Genomic DNA, 19,423 nt, shown 5'->3' on the forward strand with positions numbered 1-19,423 from the left:
AGCTTGACCAGGTTAAGTATAAAAGTATCGAAAAAAAAAATTTTTATTTCTACTCTTATTCGCAATTGATAAATCTGCAACCAATTTTTTTAATAATGTTCAACGAACATTTTTTTTCTTTTTAAGATTTATGGTTCGAGAAGATATTCACTGCTGTATAAAACTTATAAATAATAAGTTGAGTTTATGACGAACTCAAAATAATGTAAAAAAAGAAAAGACTGATTTTCATTTTTCATAATAACAATTAGTTGATATTTTTTGGTAATTTAAGTTTCAGGAACCAGGCGGTTTTATCATCAGCATTATCACAATAAAAACTTAACACCAGAGGGCGAAGATAATCGTTTGCTTTAAAAAAAAAAAATTTTCTTGTCTTTCTCGGCAGAAATTTAATCGACCAGGCATGTTTTATATTTAAAAAAAAAATGCTTTTAACTGTTTATCGAATTTTGACAATTTTTTACGGATTTTCATTTTTCAGAACAAAATATTTCCAGCTACGATCTCTATCACTCTCTGGTCTTAAGGGCCAAGAAAAATCTTTACAGAACTCGGAGGAATGGTAAAAAAAAATAATAATTAATAAACATAATTATATTGTTAATTGCGACAAAATTATATTATAAAGCATTACAAACATGTAATTATTGGAGAATTATAATCTATTGTTTTCTATGTAATTACAAAATTTTTTTGTTTTGTGTACAATAACCTTTCCTTATTATTAAATTTTCATGTATCTATTTTAATTTTGTTATTTTGAATTATTATTTTATTTAATTATTTATATTGTACACTTTAAATTTTGTACAATAGCCGATTAAAAAAAAAAAATTTTTTTTAAAGTTAATTTCATTAATAATGTCAAATTGTTAATATAAAAAAAAATATATTTAACTTAATTCGTCTTCAAAACTTAAATTTGTGGAAAACTCTTTGTTTTGTATTTTTTTCTTTTCTTACAAAAAATTCTTCGATTCATACTTTAATCATTCAAACTTGTATAGTAATTAAAATATTTACAATAAGACGGAAAAATTCAAAACTCTAATATTAAAGTCCAAGTCTACTAAAAACTCCAGGTTTTTTTACGTGCGCAATTGATGCAAAACTATTGAAGGTAACTTGTTTTGGTGATGTTCCCGAAATGCCAAGTCGAGCTTTCGCTGGAACTGACGACACTCTCTCGGATGCTGAAAACAAACATTTTTTTTACATAAATAAATATACCTAATTTAAAAAAAAAATTGAGATATTTTTACAAACCAAAGAATTTAAGACAAGAAACAATTAATTAATATAAAAAAAAACAAATTATCATAAGTAGTTTTTTTTCTAATTTTGAGTGTAGAAATAATTATTTTTTCGAAAATTTGATATAATTTTCAGTACTGATGTAGTGAATGATAAGGTTATTAACAGAGTATCTACTAATTTTGTTCAACAAAATTCCCGGTTATTTCCTCATTTTTCCCGATTTATTTTTTCTTTTAAGGCCATGTGGGAAATACCCACGTGACCCCCATGCTAGAAACATGGTATCGTATTCTCAAGTTTTCTCTAAAATGATAAAGAATTTTTGGTTGAAATTTGTAAAATATGATAGAGAATAGCATTCAGAATGGCGCTGTTCTCGGTTTGAAGTAGAATTTTGCGTTTAAGTATTAAAAATAAAAGTTTGTAAATTCCCATTTTTGAACGAAAGTTGAAATCAACAGGGCGGGGGTACATACAGACGTCGCGTGAATGTATCAGTGGTCCAAGAACTAGCGCCAATTCGAGTTAGTGGCCGCTCAAAGAAATAACAAAAACCTATTAATTCCACTATTAATTACTTTTTTAAATTATTTCGCATTCAATTACAGTAAATAAGTAGAACGGCCTAATTCCTTCAACCCTTTTTTTATCATTCATCAAAATTTCAACCCGAAATTTCTTCTCATTTCCGAGAATACTGGAAACTACCAAAAAGTGTCTTTGTCTCACATGGCCTTAAGGCCAGGTCCAAGTGAGGCAGCGCCATCTACATTGAAACTAAAATTTTGGAAAATTTTCAACAGCCTTTTCTTGAAAACAAGAAGGTAAAATGCTTTTTCCTTTATGGATAATTGATTATTGTCAAGATATACACCAGCTAAAACTTTTTTTGAGTTAAAATAATAAAAAAAATTTCATGTCAATAAATTAAATATGAGCACTTTTTTCACAAAAACTGTAACAGTACTTTCTCAGAAATTACAATCAAAAATGCAATTTCCATTTGGAAAATTAATAAACGCTAAAAAATACACGACCTAAGATTTACCAATCACGAAAATAACAAAAAAAAAAAGTATTTTAACATAACATATTTTACTCATTATGACAGCCGTTTGGCAGGTTATATATGTCACCAGACGTTTCGCAGATTTGCCGAAAGGAGGAGATTGGCGCTGTTGCTAACCACCTGAAATACATAATCTACCAAAGGGCTGTCACAATCAGTAAAGCAGTATCAATATGTTAAATATTTAATAAATTTTTTTTTGTTATTTTCGTGATTGGTAAATCTTAGGTCGTGTATTTTTTAGTGTTTATTAATTTTCCAAATGGAAATTGCATTTTTGATTGTAATTTCTGAGAAAGTACTGTTACAGTTTTTGTGAAAAAAGTGCTCATAATTAATTTATTGACATGAAATTTTTTTTATTATTTTAACTCAAAAAAAGTTTTAGCTGGTGTATATCTTGCCAATAATCAATTATCCATAAAGGAAAAAGCATTTTACCATCTTGTTTTCAAGAAAAGGCTGTTGAAAATTTTCCAAAATTTTAGTATTAATGTAGATGGCGCTGCCTCACTTGGACCTGGCCTTAAGCATGAATAAATCTACAAATATTTACGAAAATTGACTATATATAAAATTTTTATATTTCTTTTATTGTAGTTAATTCAGAAGTTTTTTTAATCACAATTCAGAGTAAGCTAACGAATTTAAATAAAACTTGGTAATATGATACCAGAAACCCAAAAAATAGACATTTTAAAAAAATGTTTTTAAATTGAATTTTCGAAGATTTACAATTCAGATTTTTGAAAATAATTGAACTTCAAGTGATTTTTAATTGAAATTTTTAGTGATTTTTGTTGATAAAGAATATATGTGTACGTCCGTATGAAAAGGGACCACTTTAGTTTCTTTCATAAGGGAGATATTTGCATTAATATTCACGCAAAAATAATCCTTATTGTAATCGACAAAGTGGTCCCTTTTCATGTGGACGTACACATATTAGAAATTATAGACAAAAATATTGAATTTCAAGTTTTTAATTGAAAAATGCTTTTAGATAATTGAATTTTTAAAGAATTTTATAAAAATCAAGTTATAGTTGAAATTATTAAATTTCTTAAAATTTTAGAAAATTTTTAATTAAAAAAAATAGTTTAAGGCCATGTGAGACAAAGTCAATTTTTGGTAGTTCCAAGTATTCTCGGAAATGAGAAGAAATTTCGGGTTGAAATTTTGAGGAATGATAAAAAAAGGGTTGAAGGAATTGGGCCGTTCTACTTATTTACTGTAATTGAATGCGAAATAATTTAAAAATGTAATTAATAGTGGAGTTAATAGGTGTTTGTTATTTCTTTGAGCGGCCACTAACTCGAATTGGCGCTAGTTCCTGCACCACTGATACATTCACGCGACGTCTGTGTGTACCCCCGTCCTGTTGATTTCAACTTTCGTTCAAAAATGGGAATTTCCAAATTTTTATTTTTAATACTTAAACGCAAAATTGTACTTCAAACCGAGAACAGCGCCATTCTGAATGCTTTTACAAATTTCAACCAAAAATTCTTTATCATTTTAGAGAAAACTTGAGAATACGATACCATGTTTCCAGCATGGGGGTCACGTGGGTATTTCCCACATGGCCTTAAAAAATGGTTTAAGACAATTGAATTTATGAAGATTTTCATTAAAATTATTGAAAATAATTAGTGTAGAAAAGAATTTTAGTTAAAAATGTATTATATAATTTAGATAAAGAAGACCTGAAGAAGATGTGCATTGTATACTAAAATAGACGTATTTTGTTTAAAAATTTTGTAAAAATTTAAAATTAATTTAAATTAATTAATTTTAATTTATAAAAACATTGAAAAAGTCGCATCTTATTAAAAAATAAGTCAAAAAAATTATATAAAGAACATTATTAAAAAAATCTATGTGCAAAAGCCTCAAATTTTTCGGTGCATCGACAAAAAAGTTATATGTATAAGTAAACAAAAATTTTGAAATTTTTTTCAAGAAAAATTTGTTGAAAATCATATATCATCAAAAAATAATAAATTTTTGTATTAATTTTTTCGTTTCTGTGTGCAGAATAAAGTGATTTATGTTTTTGATGAGTTCCAACATCTAATTTTTAATAGATTTTTTTTTTATAATAGCGATTTTAAAAAAATTGATAAATTACGAAGCTGAAGTACGCAACGTTTATGATAAACGATTTTTAAAGAAATAATTTTTTAAAATGAAAAATTCTATAATTTTTTGCATAAAAAATATTTTTTTATAATTTGTTGATTAATGAAAACTACAAGAAATATTTTTTGGGCAAAAAATTACAGAATTTTTCATTTTAAAAAATTATTTCTTTAAAAATCGTTTATCATAAACGTTGCGTATTTCAGCTTCGTGAAAAAATTTAAGTTTACGAAATCACATCGTGAACCTCCTACTTTTGATAATTAATATTTTTAAATGGAATAAAATTTTTTACTACTTTTAGACGAAAGTCAGTGGACTGATCCTTATGAGTAGAAAGAAAAATTACCTTTTCACTCAAAAAAAAAAAAAAAAAAAAAAAAAAAAAAAAAAAAAAAATTGTAATATTATAAATAAATGTTTTACCTAATTTACTGTTAGCTGGCATTTTTTTAATAGTTATTGGACTTCTTTGTGTGACTGTAATACTCTTAGTATTTTTAATAAGTTGCTTCACGCTATTTGATGGTGCTTTAATATGAGTTTCACGATCAGCTCTCATTGTTCCACCAGGCTTCTTTATATTCTTCGATTGTTTATTCAATGAAATAATAGTTGTTTTAATAGGCAATCGAGCTTTCAATATACCTTGCATTGGCTTTACACTTGATCCATTTTTTATTGTTGTTGTTGTTGCTGTTGTTGTTGTCGCTGCCGCTGTTGCATTTGAAATTGATATCTCATTTTTCTTCAATAAATCTTTACCACCAAGTCGATTAAATACACTAGAATTTCGTTTAATCACATCTTTACCAAGTCCAGTGATATTAAATGTTGTCGTTGATTCAGCTAAATTAGTTGTACTTGTCACAGAACTATCGCCCAATCTATCGAATACAGTTAATTTTTGATCGATAGCTTTTTTTAAAATTTGTTGACTTCTCACTGTCGTTCCTTTAGGCATTATCACCTTATAATCAACATCATCCTTAACTGCCTTTAATCTCTTTTGTGATTCAATTTTCCAATCATCATTATCATTAACATCATCATCATCGTCTGAATCATCTGAATCACTGTCCAATATTTCAATTTTTTTATTCTCTATTTTTCTCTTTACTGCCTTTTTTTCATCTCTATTTATTATTGATGGTTTTGTTATATTTGATAAGACTTTTTTCTTAACAATTGTATTTGAAATTGTATTTGCATTTATTTTTGTTGTAACAACAGGTTTTACTTTACTTAATACTGTGCTTTTTGGCACAATTTTAGGGACAACTTTTTTTACCACAGGTTTCACAATTGTTCTCACTGTTGGTACCGGTGTATCTTCAGTGTCAACTAAAAATTTCTCACACGTTGTCTCTTCGACAACTCGTTTTGCATAGCGAAGTATTGCTATCATATCGCCCATTAATGTAATGCCCATTTCTTTTAAACTTGGTTTATCCAAATCGGGAAGCATATCTGGTTTTATTCGATTATTTGAAAATACAACTGCGTGCTTTGTTGCCACATCTTGTGGAAAGCCGGCGTTCTTAAAGAATCGCACCCAATAAGCTAGGGAAAAAAAATACATTTTTAAGTTTAAAATCAAGAATTGATAAAAATTATCATTTTTTTTTTTAAATCCGATTTTTTTTTTTTTGTCTAAAACGAATATTTTTTAAGAGAGATTTACATTTTGCGATGTACAGATAAGTTCTAAAATTAATTTGTTAGAATTTTTATTCGACAGAATTTATTTTTAAATGAATTTTTATTACATCGAATTTCGATTTTTCAGAATTATTGTTTGCTCAAATTTATGACGCTGAAGTTATCAACGTTGATTCGACGAATCGACGAACGAATTTTTCGCTTTCAGATTAGTTTAAAGGCCAAGAACCAATTTTTTTAAATTGAAACTTCTTTATTTTGGTCCCGAATACATCTTTAAATACTAAAAATCCTCAATTAAGGCGGGGAAATATTCAATCTTAGGAAAAAGAAAATTCTTTTCGTCGATTCAACGTTGGTAACTTCGGTGTCATTCAAATTTAAATTAGACAATAATTATTTTTTATTCTAAATCGTTGTAAAATTCGGCTAAAAAACAAGAAAAAAAAATAATAATCATTTGAAAGAATTTTTATTTTACCGAATATGAATAGAATATTTAGAAAGAATTTTTTTCTAACCAAATTTTACGTCGGTAAATTTCACAACGTTTATGATCAATGATTTGTTATAATTTTTTATTTAAAAAATTTTTTTGCTACATTTTTTGAAAAAAAAATTTATAGGTAAAAAAAACAGAAGAAAGAATTTTCATTTTTCAAATAAATATCTGGTATAAAAATTTAGGCAACAAAGTTTTAAATAAATCAGAAATTAAGTATCAATGAAATTATTATTGATTAATTTTTTTATTTTTGCTATTCAATTTTTCTGCCATTTATATATTTATTCGAACAAATAAAAGTAGTGTAAAATAAAAATTGGTCATTTTAAGAAATCTGTAAAAATTTAAATTCGAACAAATAAAAATTTTTTTTATAAAAAATAATAATTCTTTTAAATGACTATTCTGGTCTAATTTAAATTCGAACAAAATTTAATAAATTCTGTAAAATTCAAATTCGATGAAACAAAAATTCTGTAAAATGAAAATTCATTTAAATAATAATTCTGTAATATAGAAATTTTGGTTAAATAATATTTCGAAGCAATTAATAGTCGGCTAAAAGTAAATTTTAGGTAATGAAAATCTGAATTAGTAAAAAATTTTAACTAATTTGATTTTTTTAACTGACTTTTTACTATATGAATTTGTTGAATTTTACTAATGAATTAGTGAAAGAAAATAAATATCCAACTTTATAAAAGTAATTTTCAAATTATGAAAAATATGGAAAGAAGCGAAATTTTCATATAAGAAATAATAATCGTTAAAAAACTTCTATAAAATTTACAATAGTTATATATTAAAATTTGGTAAAACGAATTTGATTAATTACTAAATGATACGAAAATTTATTTACTCCTACATTGAGTTTATAAATATTTTTCTGAAGTTTAGAATTTCTTATTTGAAAATTTTTTAAAATATTTTCCACGACTTGAAAATACTTTTTTTTTTTCATAAACTACAACGTTTATGAACAACGATTAGTTTTTAATTAATTTTTATTTATATATTTTTTTTTATTTATTAATTAATTTTTATTTAACACGGAAAATTATAAAATAGTTTATTTAAAAAATATTATTTTATAATTTTCTTGATTAATAAATATTGCAAGAAATTTATTTCAGACAACAAATAATTTACAAAATTTTTTATTCTAAAAAATGATTTCTTTAAATATCGTTTATCATAAACGTTGCGTACTTTAGCATTGAATAATACTTTTATGAAATTTGATATATTATTTTTTTTCCTTCGTATAGAAAAAAGTCAAACGATGCTGAAGTTTGCATTTCATGATCAACGATCTGGAAATATTTTTTTGAATAAAAAAATTCTATGAATTTTCGTATCAAAGATTTTTTTTTGCAATGTTTATTGATAAAAAAAAATTATAGAAAATATTTTTTTTAGTAAGAAAATTTGTACATTTTTTAGAAGTACAAAAAGGATAAGAAAAGAAAATTTATACATGAAAAGGACCTAATTAGGCCTAAATGTAAAATTTTCCGTTTTAAAACTAATTTTTTTTCTAATCGTTGATCATAAACGTTGTGGACTTTAAGCATCGTAAAGTCAGTCACTAATATTCAAATTAGTTAAAATTTTTACTAATTTAGATTTTGAGATTTAGATTTAAAGATTTACATATATATAAACTTCTACGTAAATAAAATTCGCTTTTTTAAAGACAATCCAAACCATTATTTATAGTGTAAACGATTATTTGCTTTAATTTATTATTTTAATGTAAACGATCCTTTGATTTAAATCACAATTTTATTAAAATTTACTATTAAAATACAAATAGTAAATTTCTTGTAGTTAAAATGAATATAAAAATTTCATCAGTTTATTTTTCTTCGCAAAAAAATAGAAAAAAAAAACATCCAAAAACTGCAATAATGTTTTTTACTTTATCAGAAAATATTTATTTATACATTCCAAATATACAGTTTTTAATCTCCTTTTTCGACAAATTCTCATAAATCCAAAACAAAATTAACAGAAAATAAAAAGGACTCCACAATAAAAATACAGTATATTAGAAAAAAAGAAACATATTTCAAATGAAAATAAATTCTTTCTGTAAAAAGAATTTATTTTCGAAAGAAAAAAAAAAAAAACATGGGAATTCTATTTTTTAATTCAAGTTTCAACTTACCGGACAGAGCAGATGCCATTTTTTTTCTATAAAAATAGTTACAAAATACAGAAAACTAAACTTGTAAGTTTACAACATGTTTACTGAGAATTCACACTGTAATACGAACACACATCAATTAATGTACAATTCGTAAATTCAAAAATAGTACTTTAATAAAATTAATCTAATAGAAAATTCAAAGTAAAATGTAAGCACTTTAAAAATATATTTTATTTAAAAATACCTTCTTGATAGAGATATTTTTTGACGGTATTTATAAAAAATACTAAAATACACTAATAGAGCATTAAATATGAAAATTATTATAGATGGATTCTCATTTTAATAATTCGAAGCGTTTGCCGTCAGGTGGCAGTAAAATTTGTCCGAACTTCAACCAATCACAGATTGGACATTGTTGAGGGAGGGAAAATATTTGATTTCAAAAAAAATTAACAAATGGAAAACAATTTAAATAATAAATAATAATAATAATAATAATAATAATAATAATAATAATAATAATAAATAAGTAACAAAGTGTGAAATAAATTAAAATAAAATACTTTCTTGAAAAAGAATTAAAATATATCGAGAATTATTTTCTTTTTATTAAAGTCTCTTTTTATTTAACAAATCGTACATACGTTTTTCATTCATTCTACAATTCACATGACACAAGTTATAATAATTATCTCTTATACTTGAATATATATATATATATATATTTATTATGACTTTTAATTACTGCATTCGACTTTTTTTTCTGATTTCTCTTGGCTTTGATTTCTGTTTCTTTATACAATCTTTGACAATTTTTCATACAGCCCTAAACCATCGCATTGAGCATTGAATTCCTAATATTATATTCTGGACAAATTAATAAAATCTTGTGTTCGTGAACAAGTCTCTTTGTGTTAGATCATTATTATTTCGAACAAAAGTCGCTTTCGGTCTAATTAAAAAAAAAAAAAAAAAAAAAAAAAAAAAAAAAAAAAAAAAAAAAAAAAAAAAAAAATTGATACTTTCAGAATTTGAGAAAAAAAAAGAAAAATTTCTTGTGAAGGCCCGTATATAAATAAATTCTTAAAAATGTAAAAAGAATTATTGGTTCTTGTTTAGAATTAATTTATTTAATTATAATTATTTAATTATGTTCAATAATAAAAATTTTAACATTGTTTTTATTTCGTTCCGTAGATTTTTTAGCAGAATTATTTCGGAAAGTATATCAATTTTTTTTTTTAAATTAGACCGCAAAAATTTTGTTCCAAATATAATGGTCTGAGTTCTTAAAAAAAAAAAAAAAAATCTTCGTTCAATTAATTTTAATTCATTAAATAATTCGATAAATTTAAATAATTAATTTTTTTTTCCAATAATATTGTGCAATAATTATTATCTAATTATCAAAATATTCTGGAAATTTTTAATTTGACAAATAAAACAGTCACCATCACAGATAACGAGTTCAAAAATAGAACTCACTAAATTAAAAACTATTCATTTTTCTTCTTATTCTTCTTCTTCTTCTTCTTTTTCTTTTAATTCTGATTAAATATTAATCATATTCAATTTTTTCAATATCATATAAATTATTTCGACTTTCAATCAATTTAAATATTTATAAAGAACGGAAAAAAAATTTACCTGGAACAGCGAAAGATTTCATTAGAATAACAAAAGTTTGGTTAAAATTTTTAGAACCGTTTTTTTTTTAATAATGTTTATGAAACACTTTCAAGTCCTTTGACTAGTTATTTCATCAACATTATTAAAATTTACACTTATTTTTTATTTAAATCTTTCATTATTCTAGTGAAATCTTTAGCTGTTTCAGGTAGATTTTTTTTCCCATGAGAAAAATAATTTAATATATATTATTTATGTCCGATGATAAGTTAAAGGTTTTCATATTTGTATTACGCTTTTTAAAAATAATAAAAAATAAGAATCTCTTTCATTCTTAAACATTTATATGAATAATAAATAACTTTCTATTTAAAACATTTCGTACTTTTTCGATGATCTGACAATTTGAGAGAATCGTTGAATATATTCGAAAAAAATATTAGATATATTTTAATAAATTTTTTTTTTTTCAAAGACTTTAAAAAATTATAATCACTTTTTAGTGAAAAATAAATTGAAAGTAGATCTTTTTTTTCTATAATATTTGTTACATTTTTAAATTATATATATGCATATTTGCGCAATAAATAAATATTAATTACAATTCAACAAACTAAAAAATGCAAAAGAACAAAAAAATTCGTAACTATGAAATAAATTGGAAATATTTTTTTTCTAAATACAATAGTTTAAAAAAAATCTAAATTAATAAAAATTTCCTATGTCTAAATATTTTTAATTTATTGACGTGCTCCATTTTTATCAAGATTTTAAATTGACAATTATTTCAAAGGTATTATTTAAAAAAAAAATTGAATAAAAAAGAAATTTCTAGAATAAAAAAAAAAAATTTCATTAGAAATACTGTGATAACTTTTAATTTATAAAAAAAAATAAAAAGAAACACACACATACAATTATTTAATAGACAAAATGGAATATTTTACAAAAGTGGTCTCACACTTTTCTAAGTGTAAACTAAGAATGATTTTCTTTTTTTTTTAACGTAAAAATGTTTTAAATTATTTATGACTTTTTTTTTAAAAATAAGGTAACGCATTTTTCTAAAACCATAATTATTAAGTACACTAATATTTACAAACTCTAATACTTTTTTTTGCGCGCGCATATAAATATTATCCGCTTACATATTATTTTGTTTCATCATTGTTTTCTCGTCTGCTAAAAATGAAAAAAAAAGTTTTTATTATTAAAAAAAAGTCTGTTAATGGAATATTACAAAAAAAAAAAAAAAAAAAATTCCCAATAAAATAAAAAGCTGAAATTTATCAAACCTGTATTTTTCTGATCTGCAGCTGCAGTGACAATTTCTTTCATCTCACTTTGCTTTGTTAAAGTTTCTTTTGGAGGATTGTTGATTGTGGAAGTTGTTTGCGCCATTACTGAAGTTTGTGACTTTTGTAAAGCATTACAAGTTTCTTTCAATTCAACTAATGTTTTATTATATTCTGAGTTTCTTGATTGAATTGCGTTTATCTAAAAAAAATAAGATAAATTTTATTAATGTCTAAACTATTTTCTGAATATTTTTATTTCATTTTTTATTTAATGTACAAAAAGAATATAAAAAAGTAGCAATAAAAAAAATTATAAATTTTTCTATATCGTTGAAAAATTGTGCATTTTTTTTTTTTAAATTCAAGTTTACTTCACGGCTTTTTTTGGTTTTGAAAAAAATTCTTTAAAAAAAAATAAATCAAATAAATTCTGAAAATTGTTAAAAATATCATCACTTTATGATAATAATTTACCATTAAATAATACAAAAAATTTTAATTATAATTAAAAATACTTAATTGAAAAATTAAAATAAATTATTATTTATTATTAATTTTTCAAATTAAAAACAACCTCTTTAAAAATTTTATCATTTTCTTTCCAAATTCTTTCCAAGTTAAAAACAAAATTTTTTTTAATTAATTAATTCATTAAGAAGTTTAAAAAATTCACTCCTTTAACAATTCAATTTGAATTTTAAACTTACAGAAAAAGGTAATTTTAAAAAATTAAATTATTTAAAAAATCAAATCAAAGAAACTAATAAAAAAAAAAAGAAGTAGAAAGTCACACGTTTAATCTCAAACTTCATATAATTGAATTAACAATAAAATAATTTATGGGTAATTCTTTGGATTATTTTTATTCAAAATTTAGATTCGATTGCAACATTTTTTTTTTTTTTTTTTTTTGCATTCTACATTAAAAAAAAATATTATAATTTTTACTTTTTCGTAATTTGATTTAAATTATTTGATTTGTTAATTTTTGAAAATTAATGTTTACACGAACAGTGCACTTTTGATACATGTTTTTTTTCATTACAATGAAAAAAATTTGAAAATAATTTGCTAAATGAAATTTGTTAGAATTTTCTCAAATTTTCTCAAATATATATATTTTTTAAAATGTAAATTTACAAGTCTATCAAAAATAAAATAAATTAAATTAAATTGATTACCTGTTGATGAATAGTAACAGAATCAACACGTAATGTTTCAACTTCTGTCCTTAAATTTTCTGCCTTGTCTTGCAACTTGTCTAAATTACTCTGAAAACAAAAAAATGTTTAAAATTAAATAACTTTTTATTTTTTTGCTTTTTTAAAATATTTTTCTTTTATATATAGAAACTTAATATCTTACATGGTCCTTTGCTTGTTCATCACGTGCCCAATTGAGTCGCGCTGTTATATTTTGATTTACAATTGATAAATTTTTCGCTAATTCGGAAACAGTTGATTTCAAATCTTCAATTTTAATATTCGTTTCATTTGTTGATTGCAACTGCGGCTTTTGCGTTGCATTCATTAACTCCTGCAATGAAGTCTGCAACAATTTGTATAAATAAAATTAATATGAAACAACGGTTTTTTAAAAATTTAATAAAAATAAAAAATTATATTAGTAATAGAAAAATATTCTTATTATATTATTTCAAATTAAATAAATAGAAAATAAAAGTAATAAAATAATTATAATCAAATAATAATATAATAATAATAATTACAAAATAATACAATTTATTAATTATTTTTAGAGAAATTGACTTGAATTTAATTAATTTGCCTGCAAAAGTATTATAATAAATATTGTAAATTTACAATACCTGAAGGCTACTTAATTTCTGTTGCGTTATATTTTGTGTAATTAACAAATTTTTGTTTGCTTCTTTTAAGGCATCGACAGTAGGTTTTAAATCGCTAATCTCACTACCAACTTTGGCCACACTAGTTTGCAGAGACATAAAATCTTTTGGTATGCTCGCTAATTGAGGTTCTGCTTTTAAGGAATCTTGCACTATTTGTAAACCTCGTTGAATGGCAGTTATCTGCAAAAAAAAAAAAATTATATATATAAAATTGCAATTTTTTTTTTGCATTTTAGAAACACAATTAATTAAAAAAAATTCAATTTCCAATTTACAGTGTAAAATCACATAAATTTATTATTTATATAACCGTCAAGCATGGCTTTTGTATTAATTTTTAATTTATAAAATATTCATTACGAAATGTTAAAATTTTATATCTAATTGTAATTTTAGTGTAACATTTTTGCAATATAAATTTTTTTTTCAATTTGTTACTTATTACATAAAAAAAAAAAATTTCTACTTTTAATTGCCTTGAAAAAAAAATTGTTAAAAATTGTTAATTTTCGAAATCGAAACAAAATATAAAACATAACATTAATTATTATCATACCTGCTCTGTAAAATTATTGAGCTGTATTTTAATGTTGGAAAGTTGAGTAAATATGATACTTTGGTTTTTTTGCAATTGTTTGGAAGTGGAATCACATTTTTGTATAGCGTCTGGAAGGCCCTCACTTCCTGCTATCACTAGAAAAAAGAAAAAAAACAGAAATTCTCAATTAATTTAGAAATTTTTAGAAAAAAAAAATTTATTTTCTTTTTCACTAACAATAAAAAGAGTAGAACAAATTTTATTATAGAATTTCTTTATTTCTGTGCGCGTACAAATAAGTCAACTTTTGATAGTATATTATATCATAATTGATTATTTCCACGTCGAATATTTTTACAATATTATAAATATATAAATATTGTATTATTATTATAATTGCAAAAAAAAAAAAAAATATGTATTGTGCTGACGAGATATCTCAAGGTTGTTTGGAATTTTTATACCTTGATCTAATTCACTTCGAAGGGTTGTGAGTTGTTGGCGAACATCAATAAAAAGCCAGATTAAACTAGCTGTGGCAAGGACTGCGGCGCAGGCCAAAAAAGCACTACAAGCTCTTAAAAGTCCAGGACATGATTGACTACTTCTGTTTCTCGATTTACGAGGGCCACGTGTCGAAACATTCCAAAATTCAGAGCATTCGTCACTGCTGTCTGATAGCAATTCCTATACGCATGGGAGAAATAATGATAGAGGATTAGGATATATAGGGAGACGATCATTAATCACATTTTCCGTTTTCTTTCATATAAAATACATTTTTATCTTCTAGGATTACTATATTTTTATCACAAAAAAAAAAAAAGAAAGGGAAAAAAAGTAATAAATTTCGTTTCTGCTTTTAAGTAAATTAAATGTAACTTTCATTTCTTACTTTAGGATATTGAAAATAATAATAACAATCTTTTGTGCTGGCCCGTTTACATTATAAATAAATAAATAGAAAATAATCAAAAATATAAAAATAAAATAATTATAATTAGCCGGATGATTGCTTCTATGATATAGATATTTGTTTTTTGTTTTATAATTTAAGACTATATTTAATTAAAATTTACAAAAAACTGTTTATTACATTTTTTTTTCGATATAATTTTTGTATTTCTAATAATTATTTAATCTAATTTATTTTTTAAAATGGAATTTCTATTCCATCGATTTTTTAATTATCCGAATAAAGAATGAGATATTTTACGATTAAATATTTCGATGTCTGGAAGGAAAAACAAAATGGCAATTTTTTTTCTTTCTTTTAAAAATAGATTGTTTTTAGATTTAATTAATTCGCTCAATTAAGTAATAATTATTGAATAAATATTTATTTCATAATAGTCAAGTAACCAATTATTTATTTTGAATCAAATAAATTTTGTTTTCACTGTAAATAATAGAAATGTTGCTTACTTAAAAGTTAAAAAAAAACCAACACTTATTATTATAATAAATAAGCAAAAAGAATTGTGGATATAGAATTGGAACAAAAGTTTATCCAAATCCATATTTTGGTATTTTTAAATAGAATATACAACTATATTTATAATTATAAATTGTGTTTCAGTGAAAAAAATGGAAAATTTTATTTTTGCTACTTCAGGCGATTAAAATTTTTCTTATTGAATAAAGATTAAAAATTTTTGAGTTTAAAATATAAACAATATGCGATATAACGTAAAACGAAATTTTAAAATTGTTTTAAACTCAGAAATTTTTAATTTTTATCAAATGACAAATTTTAATGGTTTAAAATGGTAAAAATGAAATTGTTTATATTTACCTGAAACACTTTTTTCAAAATAATTGAATTGCTTTTTATAATTTAAAAATACAAAAATTATTGAGTTTCGCTAAAATTTTTGATTTTTGACTGTAAATCTGAATTTTTCTTTAATAATATTCAAAAATTACTATAAACTTGTATTTATATAAATAATAATAATAATAATTTGGTTTTAATTATACATTTTTTATTAGGATAATTAAAAAAATCGATGAATTAAGATTTTAATTAAATAATTATTAAAAATATAAAAATTATATCAAATTGAAATTTCGGAGCCTCAAAAAATAATTTTTATGATTTTATGTTTGTACTTTAAAAATTTATCAGTTAAAGTGTAAACAATTTACTTTTTAACATTTTGAACAATTAAACAATTTTAATAAAAATGACAATTTAAAAAAAAAAAAAAACAAATGTTACATAATTTAAAATTAAAAATTTTTGAAAAGCCATAAAAATTGTTGATAATAAAAATAATAAATAAAAAATAGTTTAAAATTTTAACAACTGTTTCCTCATAGTAAGTAATTTTTAATATTTATCCAAATACAATTTTTAATTATTGAAAATATTATAAATAAAATTCCTTACACTTTTACAGAAAAATTATTTATTTAAAAATACACGATTAGGGTCAACTGGGGTAAATCCGAACGCTTTTAGTAAGTTTCAACAATAACATAAGTTTTTTCTTTAAAAAAAAAATACTTCCGGTATTCTGGTGCATGAAGTTGTTACTTTACTTCCATAGAACAATTTTATGGGGTAGAAAAAATTTTTGATAAATTACAATCGCAGGAAACTTAGCGTTCGTATTTACCTCGATACTTTGCAACTTTCCTAAAATATGGGGGTAAATACGAACGCCACTGTATTTCAGAAAAATCTTAGGGAAAATAAATTTAAAGTATTGCAATTGTTAAACTTATATAAAAACTCAAAAAAAATACGATAATAAACCTATTATGTAATAATGCATCATATATAAATACAAAAATCAAACAGGTTAAAAATTAAAATGCATTACACAATTAAAACCTTCAATAACTTTATCAAATCATAACGGATTTTTGCAAAACTTGGTACAGAAAGTATTTTGGAGTGATTGAATGTAAATACAAAAATAAAAGTCAAATTTTTTAAATTCAAAATGGCGTACTTTCCTAAAACTTATTTTTAAAAATGATCAAATTTGCTAACCCTGAAACCCCCCGAGTAACAATTTTCAAGCGAATCCAATGAATTTTTTAATTCTCGTCCGCCATTTTGAATTTTGAAAAACTGACTTCAAATTGGTAATTAGCGACCCCAAAAACCGTAGAATACCAAATTTTATTAAGATCCTGAAAAACTTTTTTCAACAAACCATTTGGCAAAAAAATTGAAACACTCCTTCGAGAGAACAGAGATTAAGTTTCTGCTTATTAATTACTAACGAGGATACGTATAGAAAGAAAAACTTTTTTCTATGTACTTTTATAATGTTAAAATAATAGTGTAATCAAATAAAAATAATTTTGTGTGGCTTTGATGTAAAAAAAAATTATTAAAAATACCGTTCGGATTTACCCCAGTTTTCCAATTTTCTTGGGTAAATACGAACGGTCTGATATTATTAATAAAATTTGACAGAAGGCAAAAATCAAATATAGTTTCTGTTCTAGTATTCATAACAAACAATTATAAATAATAAAATGAATTTTTAGCTTCTTTTTCTTCAAATACGAGACAAAATACTGAAAGAGTGTCATCTTTGATTTTCAATCTTTTTTGCAATACTCGTTATCTTTGTTTATGCTGTTGCTAATTAACAAACGAAAAATGGGATAATACTTAGAATCTCTTCAAGAGGATCTGAGGTAAAAATTCTCATATCGAACTTATTTTTAAAAATTTTAATTAAGCTGAAATAATTAGCGTTCGGATTTACCCCCCGTTCGGATTTACCCCAACTGACCCTATGTAAAATTGAACTAAATTTTTTTGTAAATTATTATAAATTAATAATGTTTCCCATATACAAAATAGTAGCCTGATTTTATTAAATTACAATCAAGTATCAACAATTTTAATTAATTAATCAGAAATAAAAATTTTAGCAAAAAAAAAAATTTCAATGTGACACTAAAGTGTAAAATTTTTTTTTCCAATTTTCTTATCAACTTATTATTATCTACTGCAACAGTCACCATGTTTATTTTTCTCGTTTATCTATATGAAGTTACACAAATCTTAGCATAAAAAAAAATTAATTTTTAATTTACAAAAAAATGGAACAGGAAATTTATGAGAATTGAAAAAATATTAAAATAAAAAGAAAATAATATTATTTAAAATATTTTTTTAAAAAAAGGATAGAAAACAATTGAAAAAGCGATTGCTACAAGGAAATGGAATTATTTAAAAAAAAAAATCTAAAAATAATGCGAGGAAAAATGTCTCCGTTTGATATAATACCTGAGAACTGCGTTTTCCATTACATCTTCTAGAAACTGCATGATGGGGTGCGAGGGCGTCAAGTTCTTTTCGTTTTTTCATTTTTTTCATTGGAGGACGAAGTGGCACCGTAACAGCAACTGAGTCCATCTTAAAAATAATAATAAACCACTAAAGTTTAATTATATTTTTAATTTTTCTAATTATTAATGTGTGCCACGTATTTTCATTTCTTTTTTTCTCTCGGTAAAATTTTTTACTATTTTATTTATTAATAATAATTATTACCTTCGTTCTTTTGTTATTATTTTTTTTTTTTGATAAAATTTTTTTCCTCAATTTATCATTTTCTTGTAAATTTCCATATTATATTTCCATATATAATAATTTCCATTCGTTGTATATATATATATACTTGAACTCACTAGAATAATTCCATTGTTAATAGCAGACACAGATACACTAATATGTATATATGGATTACATTTTATTATAGGAAAGTGTATATACGAAGAATTATCACACGCTATCAGTGCTTTTTATCAACCAATGATGTACGGATAGAAGTTGTCAGCGATTATTATAAATCCATTTTTTTTAGTCAATTGAAACATTTTTTTTCTTCTCTCTTGAATTACACATTGAACATTCCTAATGATATTAATACTATTATCAAATTCCAAGAGTTTTGTCTTTGTTGAATACACAAACACATTTTCATTCACTATTATCTGAGACATCATTTTATAGAAGTAGTATAGCTAGGAGAGTTCCACCCCAGGTTCTGATCTCGGCTAAGTTACCTACAGTCGGTAACTGCTCAGTCGGTAAGGTAGATTTCTACATTATCAGCAGCTGGTCGAATTCAAACCCAGTTGGTAAAGTAGGAATCTGTTTTACCGACCGAATTAGTTAACTAGCCACCCAATAGATGGCGCCACTAGCGAATTCAAACCTGCTTGGCGGGAAATTTGAAAATTTAATTCACAATTTAAATTGGCTTGGCCGCCATTTTGTTTTACCGACGGAATTAGTTGCGGTTGACACCAATAGATGGC

General features: G+C 23.5%; 2 protein-coding genes across 3 annotated transcripts in view; both read right to left on the reverse strand.

Annotated features, from left to right (window-relative positions):
• Positions 1-595: 595 nt before the first annotated feature.
• LOC127283759 (uncharacterized protein C19orf47 homolog) lies at positions 596-9,092 on the reverse strand. Its single transcript, XM_051308835.1, has 3 exons — positions 8,809-9,092; positions 4,898-6,034; positions 596-1,196 (listed from the first exon to the last, which is right to left on the reverse strand). Exons 1-3 carry the CDS (start codon positions 8,825-8,827, stop codon positions 1,057-1,059), a joined length of 1,296 nt encoding a protein of 431 aa, XP_051164792.1. The 5' UTR covers positions 8,828-9,092; the 3' UTR covers positions 596-1,056.
• A 657-nt stretch (positions 9,093-9,749) lies between these two features.
• Positions 9,750-19,423, reverse strand: part of LOC127283767 (myosin-2) — a 33,420-nt gene continuing 23,746 nt past the window's right edge. Inside the window, exons 2-10 of one of the 2 annotated variants that reach the window (XM_051308850.1) lie at positions 18,654-19,096; positions 18,387-18,515; positions 14,593-14,815; positions 14,147-14,283; positions 13,549-13,770; positions 13,086-13,268; positions 12,902-12,991; positions 11,718-11,919; positions 9,750-11,601 (exon numbers count right to left, since the gene is read on the reverse strand). In XM_051308850.1, the coding sequence (XP_051164807.1) occupies positions 11,567-11,601; positions 11,718-11,919; positions 12,902-12,991; positions 13,086-13,268; positions 13,549-13,770; positions 14,147-14,283; positions 14,593-14,815; positions 18,387-18,515 (1,221 nt within the window). In that variant the 5' untranslated portion in view covers positions 18,654-19,096 and the 3' untranslated portion in view covers positions 9,750-11,566. Of the gene's footprint in view, positions 11,605-11,717; positions 11,920-12,901; positions 12,992-13,085; positions 13,269-13,548; positions 13,771-14,146; positions 14,284-14,592; positions 14,816-18,386; positions 18,516-18,653; positions 19,097-19,423 lie in introns of both variants that reach the window. The other variant, XM_051308849.1, reaches the window with a different exon arrangement.

This window comes from Leptopilina boulardi, unplaced genomic scaffold, assembly GCF_019393585.1.
Source record: "Leptopilina boulardi isolate dan_hultmark-lab unplaced genomic scaffold, ZJU_Lbou_2.1 LbouV2_310, whole genome shotgun sequence".
NCBI lineage: Eukaryota > Metazoa > Arthropoda > Insecta > Hymenoptera > Figitidae > Leptopilina > Leptopilina boulardi.

Excerpts from the sequence above, each read along its gene's own strand:
- LOC127283759 (XM_051308835.1), bottom strand. Across the intron at positions 1,197-4,897 it reads GCCAGCTAACAGTAAATTAG|CATCCGAGAGAGTGTCGTCA; the intron begins GTAAAACATTTA and ends GTTTGTTTTCAG.